At 51.4% G+C, this 21035-nt stretch overlaps 6 protein-coding genes across 6 annotated transcripts; 2 read left to right on the plus strand and 4 right to left on the minus strand.

Annotated features, from left to right (window-relative positions):
• Positions 1 to 4549: 4549 nt before the first annotated feature.
• pim1_0 (Lon protease) lies at positions 4550 to 7982 on the minus strand (the record flags this gene model as incomplete). Its single annotated transcript, XM_014692854.1, has 2 exons — positions 4550 to 4723; positions 4782 to 7982. The coding sequence occupies 2 exons, from the start codon at positions 7980 to 7982 to the stop codon at positions 4550 to 4552; spliced, it is 3375 nt and encodes a 1124-aa protein (XP_014548340.1).
• An 836-nt stretch (positions 7983 to 8818) lies between these two features.
• On the plus strand, positions 8819 to 9325 carry G6M90_00g022140 (uncharacterized protein; the record flags this gene model as incomplete). The annotated part of the gene is made up of 1 exon (XM_014692853.1): positions 8819 to 9325. The coding sequence occupies one exon, from the start codon at positions 8819 to 8821 to the stop codon at positions 9323 to 9325; it is 507 nt and encodes a 168-aa protein (XP_014548339.1).
• A 196-nt stretch (positions 9326 to 9521) lies between these two features.
• Positions 9522 to 9922, minus strand: gedE (Glutathione S-transferase-like protein gedE; the record flags this gene model as incomplete). Its single annotated transcript, XM_066129889.1, has 2 exons — positions 9522 to 9681; positions 9774 to 9922. The coding sequence occupies 2 exons, from the start codon at positions 9920 to 9922 to the stop codon at positions 9522 to 9524; spliced, it is 309 nt and encodes a 102-aa protein (XP_065986061.1).
• Positions 9923 to 10815: 893 nt separating this feature from the next.
• On the minus strand, positions 10816 to 11559 carry G6M90_00g022160 (uncharacterized protein; the record flags this gene model as incomplete). Its single annotated transcript, XM_014692852.1, has 1 exon — positions 10816 to 11559. One exon carries the CDS (start codon positions 11557 to 11559, stop codon positions 10816 to 10818), a length of 744 nt encoding a protein of 247 aa, XP_014548338.1.
• Positions 11560 to 11855: 296 nt separating this feature from the next.
• DIB1 (Spliceosomal protein DIB1) lies at positions 11856 to 12495 on the plus strand (the record flags this gene model as incomplete). The annotated part of the gene is made up of 3 exons (XM_014692851.1): positions 11856 to 12081; positions 12204 to 12395; positions 12470 to 12495. 3 exons carry the CDS (start codon positions 11856 to 11858, stop codon positions 12493 to 12495), a joined length of 444 nt encoding a protein of 147 aa, XP_014548337.1.
• Positions 12496 to 12915: 420 nt separating this feature from the next.
• On the minus strand, positions 12916 to 20703 carry TAO3 (Cell morphogenesis protein PAG1; the record flags this gene model as incomplete). Its single annotated transcript, XM_014692850.2, has 3 exons — positions 12916 to 19827; positions 19886 to 20580; positions 20676 to 20703. The coding sequence occupies 3 exons, from the start codon at positions 20701 to 20703 to the stop codon at positions 12916 to 12918; spliced, it is 7635 nt and encodes a 2544-aa protein (XP_014548336.2).
• Between the last annotated feature and the right edge of the window lie 332 nt (positions 20704 to 21035).

Here is a 21035-nt window from a genome sequence, read left to right on the forward strand (position 1 = left end):
ATTAGGCGACGAATAGTTGAGTCCTCACAGCCAACACGAGGTATCCTAGAAAGCTAGCAAATATTACCGAATTCCCAGGCGAGATTCAAGACGATGGCCGCAACGCGAGGCTTGTTTGCCCAATCGAATGATGCCAGCCTTGCCTAATCAGCCCAGCTTGGGTTATAAGTCGAAAGCGTGGCTGGGCAGTGGGTCCTGACGAGCCTGGCCGTTGAGAGGTGTAAAGAATCTGGTATAAGCATACATGCAGGCAGCCGTACGCATAGCATATCGAATGAACAATGAGGAGGTAGGCGAGACGAGAGATGCTGTCAATGAAGAGGGTTATCGCAGGAGCGAATAGAATTGGTAGGGCGGCATGAAAACAGAAACAAAAAAGCTGGAAACAAGGCGGAAAGGGGGAGCAGGCAAATGGTGGCCGAATGCCACACAGCCCATATGGGGCAGCGAAAATGGCTGGGGGGTGGTCGGGTCGTCAACTCGTCGACTCGTCGTCCTTTTCGTCAATCCACCATGTTTGCTGTCTGCTCACTGACAGTACGGTGAAGCCAAGGGGTTGTGGGGATCAATGTTCGACACGACTGGCAGTTCGACTCCGTAAGACGACGACACTTTGCCAGCTTGATTTGCCTCCAGCCTTCTCCAAAGCGCAATAGGCAATAGGCAATGGCGCTAGTTTAAAGCGGGCAGACTGCGCGAAGTGAGCCAAGCCGTGTCATTTGTCGCCAGTGATGTACGGGGTATTAATGGTGATTCGCACAATGGCGCCGAAGAACGGAGGATGGATTTGCCAGAAGGGCGAAGGAGAGGGAGGGGTAGTGACGATGTTGGGCTTTCCCTGTTGGACAGCGATGGATCAAAAAGTCAGAGTTATTAGTGGGAGCCCGAAAAATGACGAGGATTTGAGTATCGTGAGAGGTTAAGATGCAGAATGACAAGAGTGGTCAATGGTCAATGGTCACTGGTCAATGACCCACGACGTGAGGACCTGAGGTCAACTGGTGCGGCTCGGAAGAGGTCAAGCGGCTCAGGTGCTGGTGTTGGATAACGTCTGGTACGGAGTACAACCAAGCTAGTAGACATGGAGTTGTCAGCGGGCGCCGGGTTGCAAGTGCAAGTGCAACTGAGCTGGCGCGAGCCCGCTTCAATGTTTGCTGTTGATTATTCCCCCCTCAGCCCAATCAACTTTGCCATCAACCGTACCTGCCTGGGTATCTCCATAAGTACATAAGAAAACATCTAGATGGCGGTTTCCTGTTGCGTACGTGGAACAGGCGGGGGGGCTGGTCAAGATGTCAACTGGTCTGGTGTGCCCCGATGCCCTTGTGCCCTAAGCACGGAGTACGGAGGAGCTGGGTGCAAAAGTATCATTGATGGCGGGTGACCGGGGGTGCATTCATTCATTCATTGATCAGTCAATCAGTCAGTCAACGTTGACTCTGTGCGACAAGTTGCTGCAGGCTCCATGTCAAGCAGGCTGCAAGTGTGGTGTTCACGGTAACTATTAGACAACAGGCAGTAGGGACTGCATGCAGCTGGCTGCGCCTTCCAGCCATAGCCATGTCCATGCCCATGCCCATGCCCTTCAAATGTTCCTTCCGCTTTTTCCCCTTCCTCATCGTTTTCCGACAATTTATTTCAACTTGTCGAGCTCCCTATTTAAACTTACAACTTCCCCTTGTCCATGTTGATTGTCCATATGTTTTCCTGTCAACTGTCAACCTGGCAAACGTCAAAGTGCACTCTGGCGGTCAGACGCAACCCCGGGAATGGCGTCCTTTGGCAGGCCCATGAACAAGTCGATTCGTTGATCGGCCTGCCTTGACATCGATTGTGGCGGCTCCTGATACTCTGTACTCCGTCCTGAAAGCTCAATGGCGCTCAGGCTAGCCCAGCGGGCCGCAAGAGAGAGGGCCCGCGCTGGTGCATTATTGGACCTCGACAGTCAACGACTTGCCCCAGGCGAACGGGATCCGCATCACAACCCACACCTTTGGAGGAGTTCTTTGTCACCATGTTTTTGCATGCAGCCCTGACCCGAGGAACAGCGCCTGGCGATGACGGCGGCATGGCAGCATGGCAAATAGCAAATAGAAAATAGCAAACAGAAAACGACAGCCGCAAAATGGGTGCGGCGTGTCTGGCCGACTTGGCGCTCCTTTTGTCTCATTCTCGGACTCTCTGCGAGGCGTCCCGAGCCCACGCGTACACCATCCACCCATGGCCGCTTCAAGTCGCAGTAATAGTACTCGGTTGCTCTCCTTACCTCCATCTTGCTACCCGCTGGTGAACTCAATGTACGGAGTAGGGTGAAAGCGTGGTTAGACACTGGGACACGTCACAAAATCCTGTTAGCGTCGCCAACAATGGCGTTGAATCCATCAACGACCCCCCGGCAACATCTCAGAGACAGATGCCGAACAAGCAACAAAACACATGTTAAGCAGCTGGCACTTCAATGCCACAGCCATCTCCTCCTCCCGGTTCTTTTTCGATTCATCATCTCAACACAAGTATGTGTCTTGGCGGTTCCAATTTTTGTATTTGTTTTAACGTTTTGGGCCGAAGTCTTTCTCCATGACGCAAGGCACCAGTAACCGGGGGAAAAGCAGCGCTATTTTCTGTCAATGGCGCAACGCAGCCTGCAACCATGGCATCTCGTTCCTGATCGTATCCAGTTATTTTTGTTGGTCCCAGCTGATCGGACCACCTCACATGCTGATACTTCTTAGCCGGATGTCAAGGGACCAGACTACTCATGGCAAAAAACTTTGTCTTGTCAAAACCACACAAGAGCTTGGGCCAACTCGGTAAGCTAGGACCCGGGGTGGTCGGAAGAACCGTGAATGGCAATGCGTATCAAAGAATACAAAGGACGAAGGACCGAGGGCGAAGAGGTGGTCAAGTGTGCAGGGGAGGATCAGGAGGGATGCTGCCACTTCTCAGTGCGTCAATGGAGTGCAAACTGCTTCGCCGGCCCATTGCCATCACATATCATGGATGATGTGCTGCCACACCAGGCAACAGATTGCAACTTCAACGGGCGGCGCTCACCACCTCCCTCCCCTTCCTTTGGATAAGCTGATGCACAACCGGGAGGTTTGTTCACTCGGTTTCCCCGGGTCGAGATGCACACAAAGCCACCTTGCGCCTTGCGCGGTACCATCGCGTTCCAGCACACGCAAGGCCCAGGCCCAGCTTTTCCCAATCCGCCAAGAATCAGCCAGACATGCGTTGAATTGGGCATCTATGTATGAAAATTCCTCAAAGCGCCCTGCATTCAAGCACACGATGCGTCAAACTACTAACCACAAGCAGTCTGGGGTACAGGAATCCCGGCTATTTATCCACTGTGAGGAGAAAATACTACTCCGTACACCATGCTGAGGTGGAAGCAAGTACTCGGTGGAAATAAGCAGGTTTAGGTACTTGGCCAAAACACCAAGCCTACAACAACAGCCCTGCCTCCAAGCCAATGGGACTTACCACGTCACACATGCTCATTCTCGCAGCCACATCCACATTAACACTCACCATCGGCATCATTCCATGTCCATCCCATGTTTCGTGCTCTTTGGTGCCCAGCCGGGGGCGGCGCGAGCCTCACTAGACAATACAATGCTTCGCCCTCTCGTGATTAGGCACGGATGCAGCCCTAGCCAAGGGGCGCAGAAGACGATCCTAACAGACCAAAGATAGAGAGTAAAGAGAAAGATTTTTTCGGTGGTGTGGTATGAAACCTGCACAGCTCACTGCGTGTCTATGTATGTTGCGCAAGGATGGTGGTGCATAATACCTATCACCAGGATGTCGCTCTGCCCCAGTGCTTTGGCGCGATTCCATGCGGACGGTTAGGTATCACGACATGAACCCAACCTCGACTTTATAGCGGGACAAAATCCTGACTCGGGGAGACCAGCGTCTTCCAGGCTCAAGCCCACGTTCAACGTGCCTGGCCTATTCCAGAGCCCCTCCCTCACACACATACAAAACACATCATGAGATGAAAGAAAACTCCGGACGCTCTGGCACACATACCGAGTAGCCGAACTAGGGATAGCGAAAACAAGGCTCGTCCCGCGTCCTGTTCCCCGACTCCACAGTCGATCTGCGGGGCCATTGGGTGGACATTTAGACTCGACTTAGACTCGACCAGAAGAAGACGCTCCATCTAAAAATGCTCCTCCATCGAGTCCGCTACAATACTAGTAGGACTACGTGCGTGGAACAGAGTAGCCTCTTTTTGGCATGGTATAGTATTCATCCACCAGTATGGCCAGATCCACCAGCCACACTCCCTCAGTCTAAGTTTTCTAGAAATACAAAAAATGTCCGAGGACGAATGTACACAGAGTAGGAGTATCGCATGCACCCGGCTTCCCATCAAAAGCCCGTGTATATATAAAAAAGAAGAAAAGAAAAAACTAAATCATAACGCCCCAAACGTATGCTGCCGTCTTCCATGATCCACGTACAAAAGCGTCCACGTTTAGGAATATAGACAGTGTACACTGGCGCATAATGCCAATTTCATGCAGGTGTCGGTCGTCTAGGCTTGTCGCTCTGCTTGCTTCTCCTCATCCTCCTCAGATCTTTCGACTTCTTTCTTGACATCTTGGACCTTGCTCCTGTTGGCTTGTTCGCGGTCGAGGTCTTGGAAGACAAGATCGAATACTTCGGTGTACCATCCTACGGCGTGTCCTTCAATACCTTCCTTGATATTCTATCATTGTTTTTTTGTTAGCCATGTATCTTGGTGAGCATGAGAAGTGACAACGTACCTGAGGCAGCTCCAGCCAGTCCGACATGTTGTCCTTGGGGAAGATGATTGTTTTGCAGCCGGCTCGACGGGCTGCCACAGTCTTCTCGCGCAGTCCGCCGATGCGCAGGACCTTGCCGGTGAGTGTGAGTTCGCCAGTCATGGCGACGGTCGGGTCAACGGGCGTGTCGAGAGCCAGGGAGAGAAGGGATGTCGCCATGGTGATTCCGGCAGATGGTCCATCTTTAGGCACGGCGCCATCCGGAACGTGAAGATGCATCTTGGCCTTGTCGAAGAAGTTGTTCTCTGGGAACTGCCTGGCCATGAAGGCCTTGGCGAAGGAGTAGGCAATGGTCGTAGACTCCTTCATAACAGACTTCAAGTTACCTGTGATTTCCAGATATGGTCTCGTGCTAGCTCGCAGAGGTGCTTGCAGAATGGATTCAATATACATGGCCGCACCGCCCATTTGCGTCCAGGCCAGGCCCATCGAGACACCGGCCGGGCTTACATCGTACAGGCGGTCCGATGTAAAGACGGGAGGGCCAATGTAATCCACGAGGTTGTCCTTTCCGATTTGAACGTCCACCGAGTCAGGAACCCGCAGTGCTTTCCTCGGCTTTTCAGCCGTCTTGGCTTCGGTTGCTTCGGTAGCCGCACGCGCTTCTTCTGACTTTGCCTCATCGTTTGCCGCGGCCTCCTCCTCAGTCTTCTTCTTTTGGCTCTCTTCCAGTGCTGCTTTGCCTTCGTCAGTCAAGGCTTTCTCCTCAGACAGAACATCCTCTCCCAGCTCCTGGACGATCTTCAAGGCGGACTTCCTGTAAACCTTCTCGATCTGCTTCTTGAGGTTACGGACTCCAGATTCACGGCAGTAAGACTTGATGAGCTCTTCGACTGCCTCGTCGGTAAGGTTCACATTGGCATCCTTCAGGCCTGCTGCGTCCTTGGCCGCTGGTGCCAGGTACGTATTAGCAATGGCCTTCTTCTCATCCGCAACATAACCTGAGAGCGTGATCAACTCCATGCGGTCGAGGAGAGGTCGCGGAATCGTGTCCGTCATGTTGGCAGTGCAAACAAAGAGGACCTTGGACAGATCAACAGGAACGTCCATGTAGTGATCCAAAAAGGAGCTGTTCTGTTCAGGGTCGAGTAATTCCAGGAGGGCCGAAGACGGGTCGCCTTGATATCCCCGCCCAATCTTGTCGACTTCATCAATCAAAATCAGCGGGTTTTCCGTCTGGCATTTCTTCAAGGCTTGAATAATGCGGCCGGGCAGAGCGCCAACATATGTACGTCGGTGGCCCTTGATTTCAGCTACGTCCGTCAGACCACCCACACTGAATCGGTAGTATTCCCTGTTAAGAGCTCGGGCAATTGACTTTCCAATGCTCGTCTTTCCGACGCCGGGAGGACCAACAAAGCAGAGAATCTTGCCCTCCACGGTGCCGCGCAGTTTTCCTACAGCAATAAACTCGAGAATTCGATCCTTGACATCCTGCAAGCCATAGTGGTCTTCATCCAAGACCTTCTTGGCATTGGGAATGCCAAAGTTCTCAGGACTTCTGCGTCCCCAAGGAATCTGAGTAAGCCAATCAAGGTAGTTTCGCGTAACATTAAACTCTGATGCGGCGGTCTCCAGGTGAGCAAGTTTATTGATCTCCTCGTCAAAGACCTTCCGAACAGGGTCAGGCATAGCCAACTTGGAGGCCTTCTCCTTGAACTTTTCGACCAACTTGTCTTTGCCGTCAGATTCCAGGCCCAATTCGCGGCGAATGCCCTTCATCTGCTCCATAAGCCAATACTCTCGCTGGCGCTTGCTGATCTTGCTCTCAACATCCTTGGTGATTTTGGACTGTAGTTGGGCATTCATAAGTTCCTTCTTGAGAACAATTAGGGCTTTCTGCATTCGCTCCTCAACGTTCATGCAGGAGAGAACATCCTGCAGTTCATTCTGCTCCCCAGATGATACAGCAGCAGCAAAGTCGGCCAGTTTCCCGGGCTCTGAGGTGACATTTCCAGTAGATTGGCTCATTGAAAAGGTCGAAATTTGATCACGGAAGAGGTTATTCATGGTAGCAACCTCCTTGAAGACATTGACAATTTCGTTGGTTACAGCGCGAATAACGGGACTTTTGGGGTCGTAAGGTTCGTCAGCAAGGTTATCGACATTAACAAGACTCACGGGCCAGCGTTTCAACCATGAAGTTGGCTCGTATTTTTCGGCGACCTGGTCTGGTTTCTTCTCAACAGCCCCTTCCTCAAAGCTGGCTACAACGTCGCCTTTTTTCTCCTGCTGTGCATCTTCCTCTCCGGAATTTTGCTGCGGGATGACTTCTGGAGTGTCGGGCTCCTGTTTGCCGTCGATTTGCTCAGCCGCACTGGGCGGAACCAGACTGGAAAGCTTGATCCGGCGATGGGGATAGAGAATGGCCGTCAAAGCGCCCTCTTGTCCGTGGATGGGAAATGCGCTTGTGATCTGAGCGAAAACGCCCACGTCGTGTACATCTTCAACGTTGCGAATAATGTCCTCGTCCTCGTTTTCGTTCTTGAACAAGAAAGCGCCAACGTATGGCTGCCCGCGCTTGATAGACTCGGTGATAGCCGAGGCGACGTTGGGGTCCTTGATGGTAATGGCCTTGTAGAATCCTGGAAACAGCGGTCGCCGCGCGATAGGGATAGCGAGGACTTGCGGATACACTTCTGGCACAACCGGTTTCTGTAGAGCCTTTTCCGAAGATTTTCTTCCCTTCTTGCCACCATCACCACCAGAGCTATCGCCCCCTGAGCCTGAACCGCCCTCTGCCGAGCTTCCTGCCGCACCACTGGACTTTCCATCTTGTGATTTACTACCGGCATCAGCTTTTGCTGTCGAAGAGTCCGACTTGGCGTCTGCTGCAGCTCTCTCTGCATCCTTCTTCTTGTTTCCCAAGTTTGCCTTGACCTCCTCTTCCGACAGCGGTTCGGTAAGGGTCTCGGCCGAAGAGTCAAAGAAATCGTCCTTCTTTCCCTTATCGTCCTTTTTTCTTAGCCTCGCCGTCGTAGAAAAGGCGGCTCCGACCAAGCCGGGTCGAATGCCGGGCAGAGTGGATCGGCAGATATGGCGACTATGGCAAGCAGGTGACAAAGCCCATCTTGGCGATATTGATGAAGTAGATGTTCGAGAAGCGTGCGCCGCGGATCGCTCGAGAATGAGTCGCCCACAGAGGCGAGACCGGGGAATCATGGTTGAACGACTAGGAGCTCCCTTTCAGCTATCACCAAGCTCGGATGTACGAGCTGGGTCCAGTGGCAACGCCGAGGTGATGAAAAGGTTTCGGCCAGAAATAAGGCGCTAAAGGGCGAATTGATGATTGAGAGGCCGAGGATAGACTCTAGCACGACCGACTTATTCTTGCTGTCCTGGAAGTTGCCTTGCACATTGCCGCTGCGGACGACACGGACAAATGCGAAATTGCGTTGATAATGACGACGGTGGGCGAGACCGGCGGGCACGACAATGGGCCAAAAATTCATGGTGCTGGGAGCTTCCATCGGCAAAGCCTCGGCAATTGTCTGTGAGTCGCGCGCGAGATGTCAAGTCGTTTTGGACGATAACTCGGCCAAGTGCATACACATACACGCAAGGGCCCCTTGTACTAGCTACCCTGCAGTGCAGTGCAGTGCCGTGCAGCATTCGCAGCGACGCGATCATGGAAATGTCCCATGCGGCCTCGGTTTTGGGGCATCAAAGCAAGAGTACACTTCTGTTTCTACCAAATTACCAAGGCGTCTAACCGTTTACGAGCTCAAAACAGTCGCAACTTTTGAGCTGCAAATGCTCGACCACCCGACTTACACAGCCGCTGGCCAAGGCGGCCTCCAAGTGGGGTGAAGGAAGTTAGTCGAGCAGGCTTCTTTTCCAGGCAGACATCCCTTCTTCGACGTCTCGTTCGTTAAGTAGTTTCACGTTTCAAACAAGCTGTCGAAAGCCCTGTTGGATGATACATTGTGCGAGTAGATGCCCATATTCACGCCATTCCGCAGCCCTCCCATCTTCATAGTCGGTCCGCCTCCGCCACCATGTCCTCCACATCCCGCAAGAAGGACAAGGTGACCGAGTCTCTGTCAAACCTAACCCTAGACACATCCAAAAGCAACAAGAAGGCTTCAAAGCCCAAGAAGAAAGCTGCAGTCGCAGACTCATGGGAGAACGATGACGAGTCGTCCGGATCTGAGAACGAGCTCAGGCCCTCGGTAGCGAGCCCAACGGTCCCATCAGCACCACCACCAACCCCATTCGCAGCCAATTATGCATCTATCCCGGGATGGGACGATGCTGGGGCTCATGCAAGCAACTCTCCCTCTGGAGCGGATTCGACAAAAAGGCCGGAGAAAACCGATGCCGTGGCCCGGCGTATGATCGCTGCTGGATTGGGCATGAAAGCCCTCAAACAGACAGAGGAGCAGAAGGCCTATCAGAAGTCCATCAGAGAGCAAGAGAGGAAGAAAAAGGAACAGGAACGCCAGGAGGAACATCGAAAGAGGATGGAGGCAGACAAGGCTAAAGCTGCCGTCTGGGATGACTGAACGAGGCATGCAACGATCGAAACGTCACGAACCTGTTGTACTACATAGTATTTTCATCTCCCCCTTGAAAAGAAAAGGGGCCAGTCTGTAGGTCCTATCTAATCCGATATGATCAACATGCCATGCAAGCCTCCATCTGTTTCCATCCGGTCCCTTTAACTATTCATCGTTTATCGGCGGACTGACTGCCCTGCTCCTACAAACCATATACCTTCCTGGCGGCAGACCGAGCGACCAAGCGGTTGTGCCGGCCGGAAAAGTTGGGGTACTTCTCGGCTTCCGACTCGGCCAACAAGCCCTTGGAAGAGCCCTCCACCACACTATCCCATGGGATAAAAGCCAGATCGGCATACGTGCTACGGGGAGATTGCCAGCAGGACTCCAAACCCAAGACTCTCTCCACGGCATTGCGACGCCCATGATGCACAATCTATTGCCAAAAAGGTACTCTTTCCCTTCGAGGATACTGTCCAAAACTTGCGAGACGTGCAGGGCCTGCTCGTCATGTCGCTTCTTGGCACTGGGGAGGTCCTCTGGGTGAAACTTGCGGAACCAGACGTGCTGGCAAAAGTATGGCCCCTGTAACGATTGCCTCATGTTAGATATACCCGTGTACATGATATCAGCCTAGAAACTGCCCGGCACAATCAGCTCGTACCTGTCCAGACAAATGATGACCTTGAATTGGTTCGGTCCTTGACCTGCCGCCGTGTACGTGTGCGCTTGTTGCTGGTGACTAAAAGGACAGCATACTCTTGATCCAGACGGTAATAGGAAATCCCAAGCTGTTGCGAACAGAGTTTCTTTTCTTACTTACATTGCTTTTTTTATTATTATTGTAAGATTTGCTGCTGAGATGCCTCTGCCACTGCTTTGCTGGATGACTATACGCTTCTATATACTTATCTTCTCGTTCGTTCTACTTGTCTAAACTTGTAGAGCTGACGCCGAATCTCAATTCTCTTCTCATTCTCATACTCAGTAACTGAGATTTGGTGTAGCTTGGTAATAAACTCTCCGAAACCTGCTCATGTGCTTAATTCCAAGTCAATGTTACCTGACTCCAGGGCCCATCTCATTCCTGGGCGGACTCGGAAACCCAACACAAGATCAGAATACCCTATCCCTTTAAAAGGCCATGGAAATCGTGACACAACGAATCCTGCGCTGTGATTCAAGGGTGGCGCTGATACCGCGCGCGGTACATGACTAAACCAACTTAATGTTGGTGAAGGATGATGGATCATGACCGACCGACGAAACTACCTACGCGGGTAGCTAGTTAGTGAGACACACCATTTTAGATGGCCCGGCGCAAGCCGCTAGTTATCCGTCACATCTCGGGTTCCCGCGTGATTGGCATCAAATCGAGCCAGGCCCGGACAGCTATTCGTTTGGGACAGCTCTTGAAGCTGGAAGTGGCCGGAACAAATACACGAGATTTACTGTGGGTATTCTACAATACGTTACATGTCAAAAAGTACCCCGAATCACTTCTCCTGTAACAAAGGTATCACAGCGCCATTACGCATCAACACCAACTCATCCTTGTCGTCACCACGCCTCACAGAGACCCCATATCCATCGAGACCCAGCTCCTCTGCGCACTGATTCCATATCATCTGCGACACGATGCCCTCTTTCGAGCAGCACATGTACACCATTGGCCACTTGCTTCTCCCCAACGAATCGCGGACCCCTTTGGTCGCAGCCCGCTCACTTGCGAGCAGGCCCAACACTCCCGTGCCTCTCCATCCAACAGGCGCGCCGACAAAGGCGCCTTCTAGTTCACGAATATGTTGTGGCCCGACGCGCTGAGTGCCAGCTTTGCACTGCACGAGGACTCTGAATGGTGCCGAAGGAGACGACCATGGAAGCGTCCACGTCCCTACTAAATCCGTGCCGTAGTCTGACGAGCCGCCTATCCGCTTCAAGAAGAAGCCGTATTTGGCGAGGGCGCTGGATACTTTGTACTCGTAGTGGGTGCCGACATAGACGGTGGAATTTGCGTCCAGGCCTTTTCGACGGGCGTAGGCTATGAAGGAATCGAGATCCGAGTGATTTGTAGTTGGGGGATTGGGGTAATGCAGTTTGAAGCCTGGTGAGCCATCATCAGCTGCGCTCTTGGTGTAGCATCGTGAAAATTGATATGAAGCGCGTTGAAGACGCGAAAAGTGAGTGATTTGCCGTCGTGGGCGCACGAATGCGCGTACGACGGGCGAACATTTCAACATGATGCCATCTTCATCATCATGAATGTAACATGAAGAGCTGCAGCTGAAGACGGAAAGAGCATGCAAGTAGCCAAGGCCATGCATATATCGAGGATCCACCCGCCCACCCACACCCTGCCTGCCTGCCCGCCCCGCGATTGCCCCGCCGCCATGCCATGCTTCAACCCGCACGCCGCCCGACCTCTGTCTCTTCAAGCAAACTTGACCTTGCTCCAAAAAATTCACACCCACGACACTCCACGAGACAGGTCTTTCCCACGACAACCCGCTCCCTCGGGCCACAAGCAACCGCCATCATGGGAACCATTCTTCTCCCCCACCTCGTGACGGGCTGGCACGTCGACCAAGCCATTCTCAGCGAAGACAACCGCCTCGTCGTCATCCGCTTCGGCGACCCAACCAACAACCCCGACCTCGACATCATGGACGAAGTCCTCTCCAAAGTCGCGCCCCTGGTTCAGAAATGGGCCGTCATTTACGTGTGCGATATTTCAAAAGTCCCCGACTTCAATCACATGTATGGTACGTTTTCCCACGCCCATGTTTCGATACTGCTGGCGCCAAAACCCTCTTTACCAGCCTGTCCCGTGTCCTTTTCTTTAATAAAATTTCAAAATTTACCCGAAGACTGACAGTATAAATAGAATTAAATACCAACGAAGAGCCGTTTGCAGTCATGTTTTTCTTCAGAAATAAACACATCATGTGCGATTTCGGCACAGGTAACAACAATAAAATGAATTTTGTCGAGCGCAATAGACAGGATGTCGTCAATATTCTGGAAGCGGTTTACCGGGGGGCTACCAAGGGGAAAGGCCAAGTGAATAGTCCAAAGGGTCAGTTGACTCCCCCCCTTTTTTGGCATGGATTGTTTTGGCCAGTGCGCGCAGAGACTAACACACCACGACAGACTATTCCACACGCCACCGATACTAAAGGCCACCACGGTATTTATTTGTCTCGAAGCAAAAGACAGGGCAAGGGCGGTTGCTTATTATACCACGATTATCATGATGTACGTTGCTTTTTTTGGGAATCCGGGGTCTGACATCACAAGGGTTGGTCTCCATATAGACTTCCATGTCTTTATTTATGCTAATTTCATGTGAGACAAAAAACAAGACGCCGTGGCTATGTACTACATGCGGGCAGAGGCACTGATCCAACGCCCTTGTCCATCTTTTATTGTGGAGTGTCTATCCAACTGCAGCTTTTGTTTGTCGTAAGTATTACAATCGTAGCAAGTCCCACCAAATGTCCCAACTTGTAACTGCAATCATTTTCTCTTCAATACTCCCTGCGTAGATTTATATCATAACATTCAATATACATTTTAAATCTTCTCTGTTGCCAACCTCAAAGATTATCTCCCGGGCTTGCTATATTTGCTTGAAATGCCTTGTTTGGCATCCTTGGCGTGACCTGTGGAAGCGTGGGTTCGCGTAGGGTTTCGTCGCGAGATCTGTTGTCGACTCGTCTCATCGTAGGCCGAGGGCCGGGTTTAGGAGATTTGATACGGCTTCTTGCATCCGGTCTCTCGTCATCGGCGTCTGAAAACCCCGCAGAGAAGTACTCGTCATCAGATCCAACTTCGCCAGTCATGTGTGATTGGTATGACGCTGGAGCAGACGGCGACGTTATGGACCTAGAATGAAGTGCTGGTCTTGGTGACATTCCCGCGGTAAATGCGCCGGGGTTCATCGTGTTCGTTGCTAAATCTCTGGAAATACCCAAGGGACGATCGATGAATCCGTTTTGAAAAGCCGTCGTGTTTGATGCCTCGTGAAGAATGGGCAAGATTTGCTCATCGTAAAGCTCAGTACCAGATTCAAAAGATTCCGGCGAAAACTCGGTGACGGTGCGAGATGACCTTCCATCCTCGTCTGTGGTGGGGCTTGAAGGCTCGTCGAAGAAGTCATCCAGGCTATCCAACTTGGTGACCAAATCTCCCACAGGAACCTCAGCGCGGCCGTCGTCCGAGAGCATCGTCTCTGTTCTCTCCATAGAGTCGAAATAGCCGTATGGAAAGTCGTCCTCGTGAAACTCGACTTCCGCAGTTGGGGTGGCCTCAGTCGACGAGCCCTCTGTGCTTTGACACATGTAAAAGGCAGCATGGATATTCGCCCGGGTCGCGTCTGTCTTACTCGCGGGCACCGGGATTGCCCAGCCGGAACATTCGGGGATACCAAACAGACTTGGGGTGCGCTCGTATTCTTTGCGAACAGCTTTTGAGGTAGACCGAGTCATAATCATTCTTAGATAGTGCTTATCCATGTGACTGCCCGACATGGCCATGATACTGTCCAACACCTTTAATGCACCCACGCAATATTCCGTTTGAAGAAGTCGCAACAGGGGAGAGATGAGATCGGAGCCATGGCCCGCAAATTCTGGATTGCGCATGTCAATTTCTGGGATGGCAACACACAGTATCCGCATAGTTTGCACTTTGACCCAGGATAGCGAGTTTGTCAGTAGTCCGATCAAGAATGTGATCATCTTGAAATCTTGCTGTGGTAAGAAATGCTCTCTCAAGGCTATAAAAAGTTGAGTCAGGTACTCCCCACTGTCCAATTGTCTCCCAGAAGTATAGTCGTCGAGGGCTTGTGCAATGGATTCAAGACCCAGCCTATCAGCCTCAACTCGAAGTAGCTTCGCTGTCTTCATAGTCTTTTCTGTTGGCGATGCGTTTTCCAGCTCGTTCAAGAAGCGAGGGAAGTTCGCCAGCAAGGCGAAGAACAGTCGGCTATCATCTCCAATCAGAGGGTCCGCAGGAAGTTTGACAAGTTTATCAATCGTATCCAGAGTCGGTTGCCAGCACAAAGAAGAGCGGAGACCATTGTACAGCAAGGGCTGGATGCCGTCAAACTGACCGTCCCAACGTTCTGGTTGGCCGTCCGCAATGATCCTTCGCACATTTGGCAACCTAAAGTCAAGCTTGCTAACAAGCTCGTTTAACATTTCAACGGCTTCGAGGAATTCCCGTTCATTGATAGATTCTAAGCAAGCGCACGTCGTCCAGAACAGCTGCGGGAATGTCAAAAGCTTTTCGGAATCCAGCTTCACCAGTAGTGTTTTCAGCGTGGTCAATATCTCCATGGAGAATGACTGAATCTCGGGGTCTTCATCCGCAATAGTATTCGACAGCCGAGCAAGCATATCACCAAGCATATACTGGTCGATAGATGTCAAAACGCATCGAAAGATCTGGAAAGACCGACAGGCCAAGTGTCTCACAGGACAAGACGTGGCCCATGTGAGCGACAGCCGGCCCCATTGCTCCTTGATTGCCGGGAAGGTGACCTGAAACGTTTCGACTACTTGCGAGGTGAGGTATTCCATACTCGGAGGGACCTTATTGCCCTGATCATCCACCTTCCCGTTGCTATCCTCATATCCCCAAACAACAGTACGGTCATGTCGACGAATTGCGTCAACCAGGTCCTCGATGAACTCCTTCGCGACATCAACCGAGACATCGTCCAAACGCGAAATGACAAGTTCATGAATCAGATGAACCAACATCTCTCTGGCCTGCTCTTGCACAAGAGGGGTATAGTGATCCCACAGTACAGTAACTACTTGGAGAAGAAGGGGAACATTCTCAGCCGTGAGATGAACCGGAGATACCATCAAGTCGACCAGTAGGATAAGCGACAGTTGGCCGAGAGAGAACCCGGCTTGTTTTGTCCCGACTGGCAATGCTTCATTGAGATCCGCGCAGTAGGGGAAGCCGTTGATATCAGGAGGTGGCGGTATTGATTCCCGCTTCTCGTTTGGTACCATGGCCTTGGGATTGATCTGCATCAACAAGAATTCGACCACTTTGATTCCCGGTGTGCTATTTGTTGTCGATAAGAACACCACAATCTGTTTCACATATTCCACAAAATTCTGTTCTCGTCGTTCTAGGCAGAGATGCATGATAAAGTCCAAGATTAGACGCACATTTCCTGGGTGTGGCCCAGTGGCAAGGGCCTGCCACAGGGCTTGAACTTCATTGTGCAAGGCTCCGCCTGACTTGATAGTGAGCTCTAGGAGGTTTGCTAGAAGGACATAGGATTGAGCAGTAGGACCGCCATTGGGATCAAGTTTCAGTTCCATTGTCTGTATCCATGGCAAGATCACCGCAATGACATTTCTTTGTGCAACAGGTTGAAGATCTTTGAAATAATAGGTAAACTCTGAAAACACGTGGAACGCGAGTTCTGTATATTGTTTAGAGAGCCGTTTAGATATTTCGAACTGTGCCAATTTGTAGACAGCCTGTGTCTTATCGGAAATGCTGATGTCAAAGTCTTGGATCTTGGAGTTCCGTTGCTGACGTGCCTCGAGTGATCGGAGGACTGTTGACGACTTGGACCGTATCTCGCTCCGGTCATTTCCGAGAGTAAACAGGCAAAGACCAAGAAGCTTATAGAAAGCGCAAGGGTAGTTGTTTTGCTGCTGCAGCACTTCAATGGTGACTGAAAAATAGCTCTCCAGTACCTTTGGCACGTCGGTCACGTAACAGCGGGTAATGCAATGTTCCAGAAGGTAAGGGTATTCTTGGTTATGAATGACGAGATTTCTCAAGGCGCGCTGACCTGTGACGTTCATTCTGTCGCTCCCAGAATTGAAAATCGCCTCTATCCAAGCCAGCATGCGACGCATGTCGAACTGCAATGTAACGCCACTCTCGGTCGTGATGCTTATCGGGCCACCACAAAGCGCTGCCATGGCGCTCAGAGCAGCGGTACGAAGATTTCTCTTTTCGATCTCCATGGCAGCTGAAACGGCCCCTCGTTCACCTAGCGACTGTTGGTTGATCAGGGGCTGTCCCCTTGTATCGACTTGTGTCTGACCTTGATTGGGAGAGAAGCCGCACCAATATTCCATCAGCGAGAATGCTGACTTCCTGGATTCGAAAGTCATCCAGCGGGAGGGGTCATTGGTTTTGTTAATGCCCTCGAACAGAGCTTCCATGAGACCGCAGTAATGACGTCTCAGTTTGTGGAACTCATCATCCGATTGAAGATCACCATCCATGAGAAACAATTTCAGGTCTTTTGCATACAAAGTCAAATTGTTCAGGAAGAATTCGGATTGGTAGACCTGAGGGTCCTTCAAGAAGTGCGACGTCAATTTGAAAACGTGAGTGATTTCGGTCCGCAACAAGTCCATTTTTCGGTTGCGGCGAGGACTGCTATTTGTTCGTTGATGAATCCTTGCTCTAGCCTCATCATTGCAGCGAGAGACTTGGCCTTGCAGCTCTTCCAATAGCGTCCGGTAGATGTGAATATTGATTGAGCCCATGGCAACCACGACTGCATCACGGACAGAGGCTGACGAAACGGACAAGAGCGGAATTAAATACTTGAACAAAGTTCGAGCAGTGACAATCCTATCGGCGGATGAGGGTTTCGACGTTTTGCGTGCATGCTGGCCGTCGGGGGGTGTCTGGCCCGTGGGCAGGCTTCCTGGGTCCGCCAACGTTGTGCAGGCAAATATCAAATACAGCTTCCATTGCTCAATCATAACCTCGGGCTGTGCTGCAGGAGATCGGTTGCCCATTCGGCCCACCGCGTCGGGGCCGTAGTACAATCCCCTAGTTGGCTCTGACAAGTAAACAATCGGCTTGTACATCTGCAGTATTCGATTACAGATCAGGTCTCGACAGATGGTTACTGCGAAGGGGCATTTGTCGAACGAAATTCGGATAAGATTGGGGAAGATTTTGAACCAAAGAGTTGCATCGTAGGAAACGTCGCTCGTACATAACTCCACCACCGCGCCTTTGCTGTTGGCGTTTTGCAGTCCTCTCTGCAGTCTGCTACGCTCGGCAACAGAAAGGTGCTCATCATTAAAATTCATAACTTGGTTGGAATCGTTTTCCAAGATATTGATTAATCGTAGCGTCTCCTTCTCTTCAGAGGCATCTTTGCCCAATGCCTTATCGAACTCGGTAATTAAGCGCAGCACAGTGACTGCGAAGTGCCGAACCCGGCGAGACTGTGAACACAGGAAGAACAAGCCATGTGCTTCGGCCTGATCAACCTCTGCCCATATGCTCGACAAGTCAAGCTTCATGGCCCTTTTCTCCGACGCATTTGAATCTGGTTGGTCTGAGGCTGCTTCTCGTGACTTGTGTCGGATTTCTTCTATCCAGATCTGGAGCAGTTCAACGTAGAGTCGTAAAGTGCTTTCAATGTGTCCAGGCCCGAGCATGCCACCATCAGACATTGTAGCATAACGGTCATCAAAATTGAAGATGAAACGGGCAAACCCCATGGTCACTTGTTGTGCATGAGATTGTCTGGCAATGGCCTTTAGTGAGTTCGCCGATGACTCGGCAATGTTGGACTGGACATGAGCGGTTCCTGTGCAGAGCAAATTAATCAACGAGTTGAAAGGAATGTCAACAGATAGACACCTTGGAAGTGCTTGAACAGCGACATGCAGCAGCTCATAGAATGCTTGTTTCTGGTCTGACGCATTGGGTGGCTCGTCTCGTCGAGAGAACGTAAAAGATTCCGAAATAGGGGTTTTTGGCCCGGGACTGTTAAATTTCTCGTCCAACGCTGCTTGCCCCCCGAAGGTGTTGTCGCAAACGATGGTGATTTTACCGAGGATCTGACAAAACTGAAGGTAATACTCTCTGACTCCATCGCTTAGGACATGAGTCAACACCGGTCTAGATATAATCTCCTCCTTTGAACCTGAGCTGGGAGTCGATAGGGGGCCTTTCGACGGGAACGATAGAACTGGTGATGTAGGTAATCTGTCGGCCGAATTTGGAACACCGTAGAATTGTGGGAAAGGGGGCCGACCTTGTTCGCCTTTTTCAAGGTCGGACATGATGCATAGGAATGCCCGTATGCCAACGACAATCCGGTCAGGATCCAACTGGTCAACTCGCAGCTCTTTGTTGGTTGTAAAAAGCTCGGCATTAATGAGGGGAAACACCACAGTCCTGAAGCAGTACTCGGGATATTTGAAGCCAATAATTCTGATTATTTGGATCAAGGGTTCAACAACTGCAGTATCTGAAGAGACTATGCTGCGCTTTGACGGTGGTACAACCAGTCGTATAACATCGTCAAGCTTTCGCACAGTAGTCTGAAAGTTGTCATTAGTCCGGTACAAGTACGTCCAAACCAGCCTGGAGATGACCTGCAAACAGAGAGGTTTGGTAAATCGATCTTTAATTTTAGTCTGCAGGGAAAGGACCAGTTGTAGCCACCCGGAGCCAAAGTTGTCGGGTGATGATACGCAAAGTAAAGTCGCAGTCAAAGGAAATGCAACAGCCCAGTGACGCGGCTTCGCAAACAGCTGAGCAAGCCGAAAGCTAATAGCCGATACCACCTCGGCCCATTTCGGATGCATTAGATGGCTGTTGCTGGCCTTTGCGGCAATGGGCAACAGCAACATGTCGATTACCTGGCAAAACGCTGCCTTCACCCTCTGCCCGTGGGATTTGGCAAACAGACGGCCGAGTGAAACCAGAAACTCGCATGATTTTTCCCAAGCGGATTCTGGGGAGATTTTGATATTCAGATGCTTCATGCCACCCAAGACTAGTTCCATCTTTCCCTCAAAATCCCGGCCCGTTGATGAAGTTGGGCTTTTTAATAATCTCTCTTGCAACGAGGCGTCGAGGTCGTCGATAAACCTCCGCGAAACTCCGGGAAAATTGATCCCACTCATGTATCCCAGAAGTTGCGCAAACAAGTTCCAATTGGCCAACTTTAAAGGCGAAAGCATGAGTTGCTCAGGATCTGCAATCTTGAGCTGCCCAAAGATAATGCTCTCCAACTTGTCTTCCATTTCCGTGGTGATGGAAGCCAGATTGCTCTGGCAAATAACCTCCAGTAGCACACGGCACAGAATATAAATTGATACCGTCGATCGACGCTCCTGTTGGGAAACAAGCTCCTGCTTTCCAGATAATGTTACATTCATGGGACTTGTAGGATCTGCTGCACCCGCACCCGGGCCGGGTTGTAATGGCTCTGTGTTCCTGCGAAGCAGCAGACCTCCGGGTTGGCTGCCACGCAGTTGCTGGAGCTGAATTCGAGCCTCGTTTGCGGCATCACTTTTGCTCTTCCTCCAGAGCATCATCAAGTCAATCAGGGCTTTGGGTTTTGGACTGGCAATGTGCCCCAAAGCCACAATCAACTGATCAAAGGCAGGGTCGACACCAGGCCCGCAGATACGGTCGATGTTCGGTTCGGGATCAAAGGGGACCGTGATGCATTCCGTAAGCTTCTCTTCTGCTTGTGTAATAAACTATATTGATGTTAACACTTTCACAATGACCAAGAACATAGCAGAAGCTAGCGCTTACTGATGTAAATAGAACATGCAGTGCGTAATCTCCCACAGCCTTCTGGTCGTCCCTGTGTGTTCGAGAGTGGGATTGGTGTGCCGGGTGGTCGCGCCTCGACTTGCTCTGCATTCGCTCTGGTTTCCTTTGAGCTGATGCAGGGGGAGATATATCGGCAGCCGAGGCAGATCTTTCCATTGGAATGCCTCCAATGGGGCTGAGGGTTGGACCGGCGAGAGAAGTTCCTGGCCGGGGGGGCAGCATGTTGGCCTCGAGCCGCGTAGTGACTGACTGCATGTCCAATCTATCCAGTGCCACTCCAGCAGCGGCTATCATTTGGGGACTCAACGGGCTGGTAGACATGCTTGAGTGACTCCCATTTCTCGAGTGTTGAAAGCCATGGACGATAGAGGTCTGTCGATGGTGTCCGTAGACGGCGGTCTTGCTATGATCTATGGTCCGTTCAATAGCTACGCCAAGGCCTTGTCGCTGGGTATGTCCTCGAGGGGAAGCCACAGCAGATGGCGAGTGTATCGTCTTATCACCAGAGGACTCGCGGGAGTGGGGTTGGTGTCGCGATGGGGTTGTGAAGGTGGTTGGTCGTATCGTCTGGTCCCAAACTGGACCATGATCGGTTTCGTCGTCGAATCTCGCGCCAGGGCGTGCTGATTGTTTCAACTGGTCCTGTGGATTGTCGGGGAGAGCTTGCGACGGGGCTAGAGAGCAATTCATGTTAGCGTGTAACCCTTGTCTCTTGCACTCGTGAGACAACGGGACGACACGGCGAAAGTGTAGCAGCTAATCGACGAACACCATGACGACGAATGCATTTGTTCCATGTTGGATCACAGCGGCACACGGCAGCAGGCCTTGAATTCCGCGATAGCCTCGTATTGCAGGATGATGAGTGATGAATGATGGAGAAGGCCCCGAAACGACGATGATGGACGACTCACCCATCTCGAATCGGACCACGGCCCAATTCCCAATGGTCTAGCGCTGGGCATGCGTGGCTAAAAGGGCATGGCAGTCAAGAGGACATTCGGTGTCCAACAAGGAAGAGTTCGTGCGAGGAAACCAGGCTACACCAGCCCAATTGTGTCCGTAAACGTGGTTGAGCGCAACTCGCGCATTGACGGCCAAAAAAAGATGCCGGTGGCTGCGGGTGTGC

This window comes from Metarhizium brunneum, chromosome 1 (assembly GCF_013426205.1).
Source record: "Metarhizium brunneum chromosome 1, complete sequence".
NCBI lineage: Eukaryota > Fungi > Ascomycota > Sordariomycetes > Hypocreales > Clavicipitaceae > Metarhizium > Metarhizium brunneum.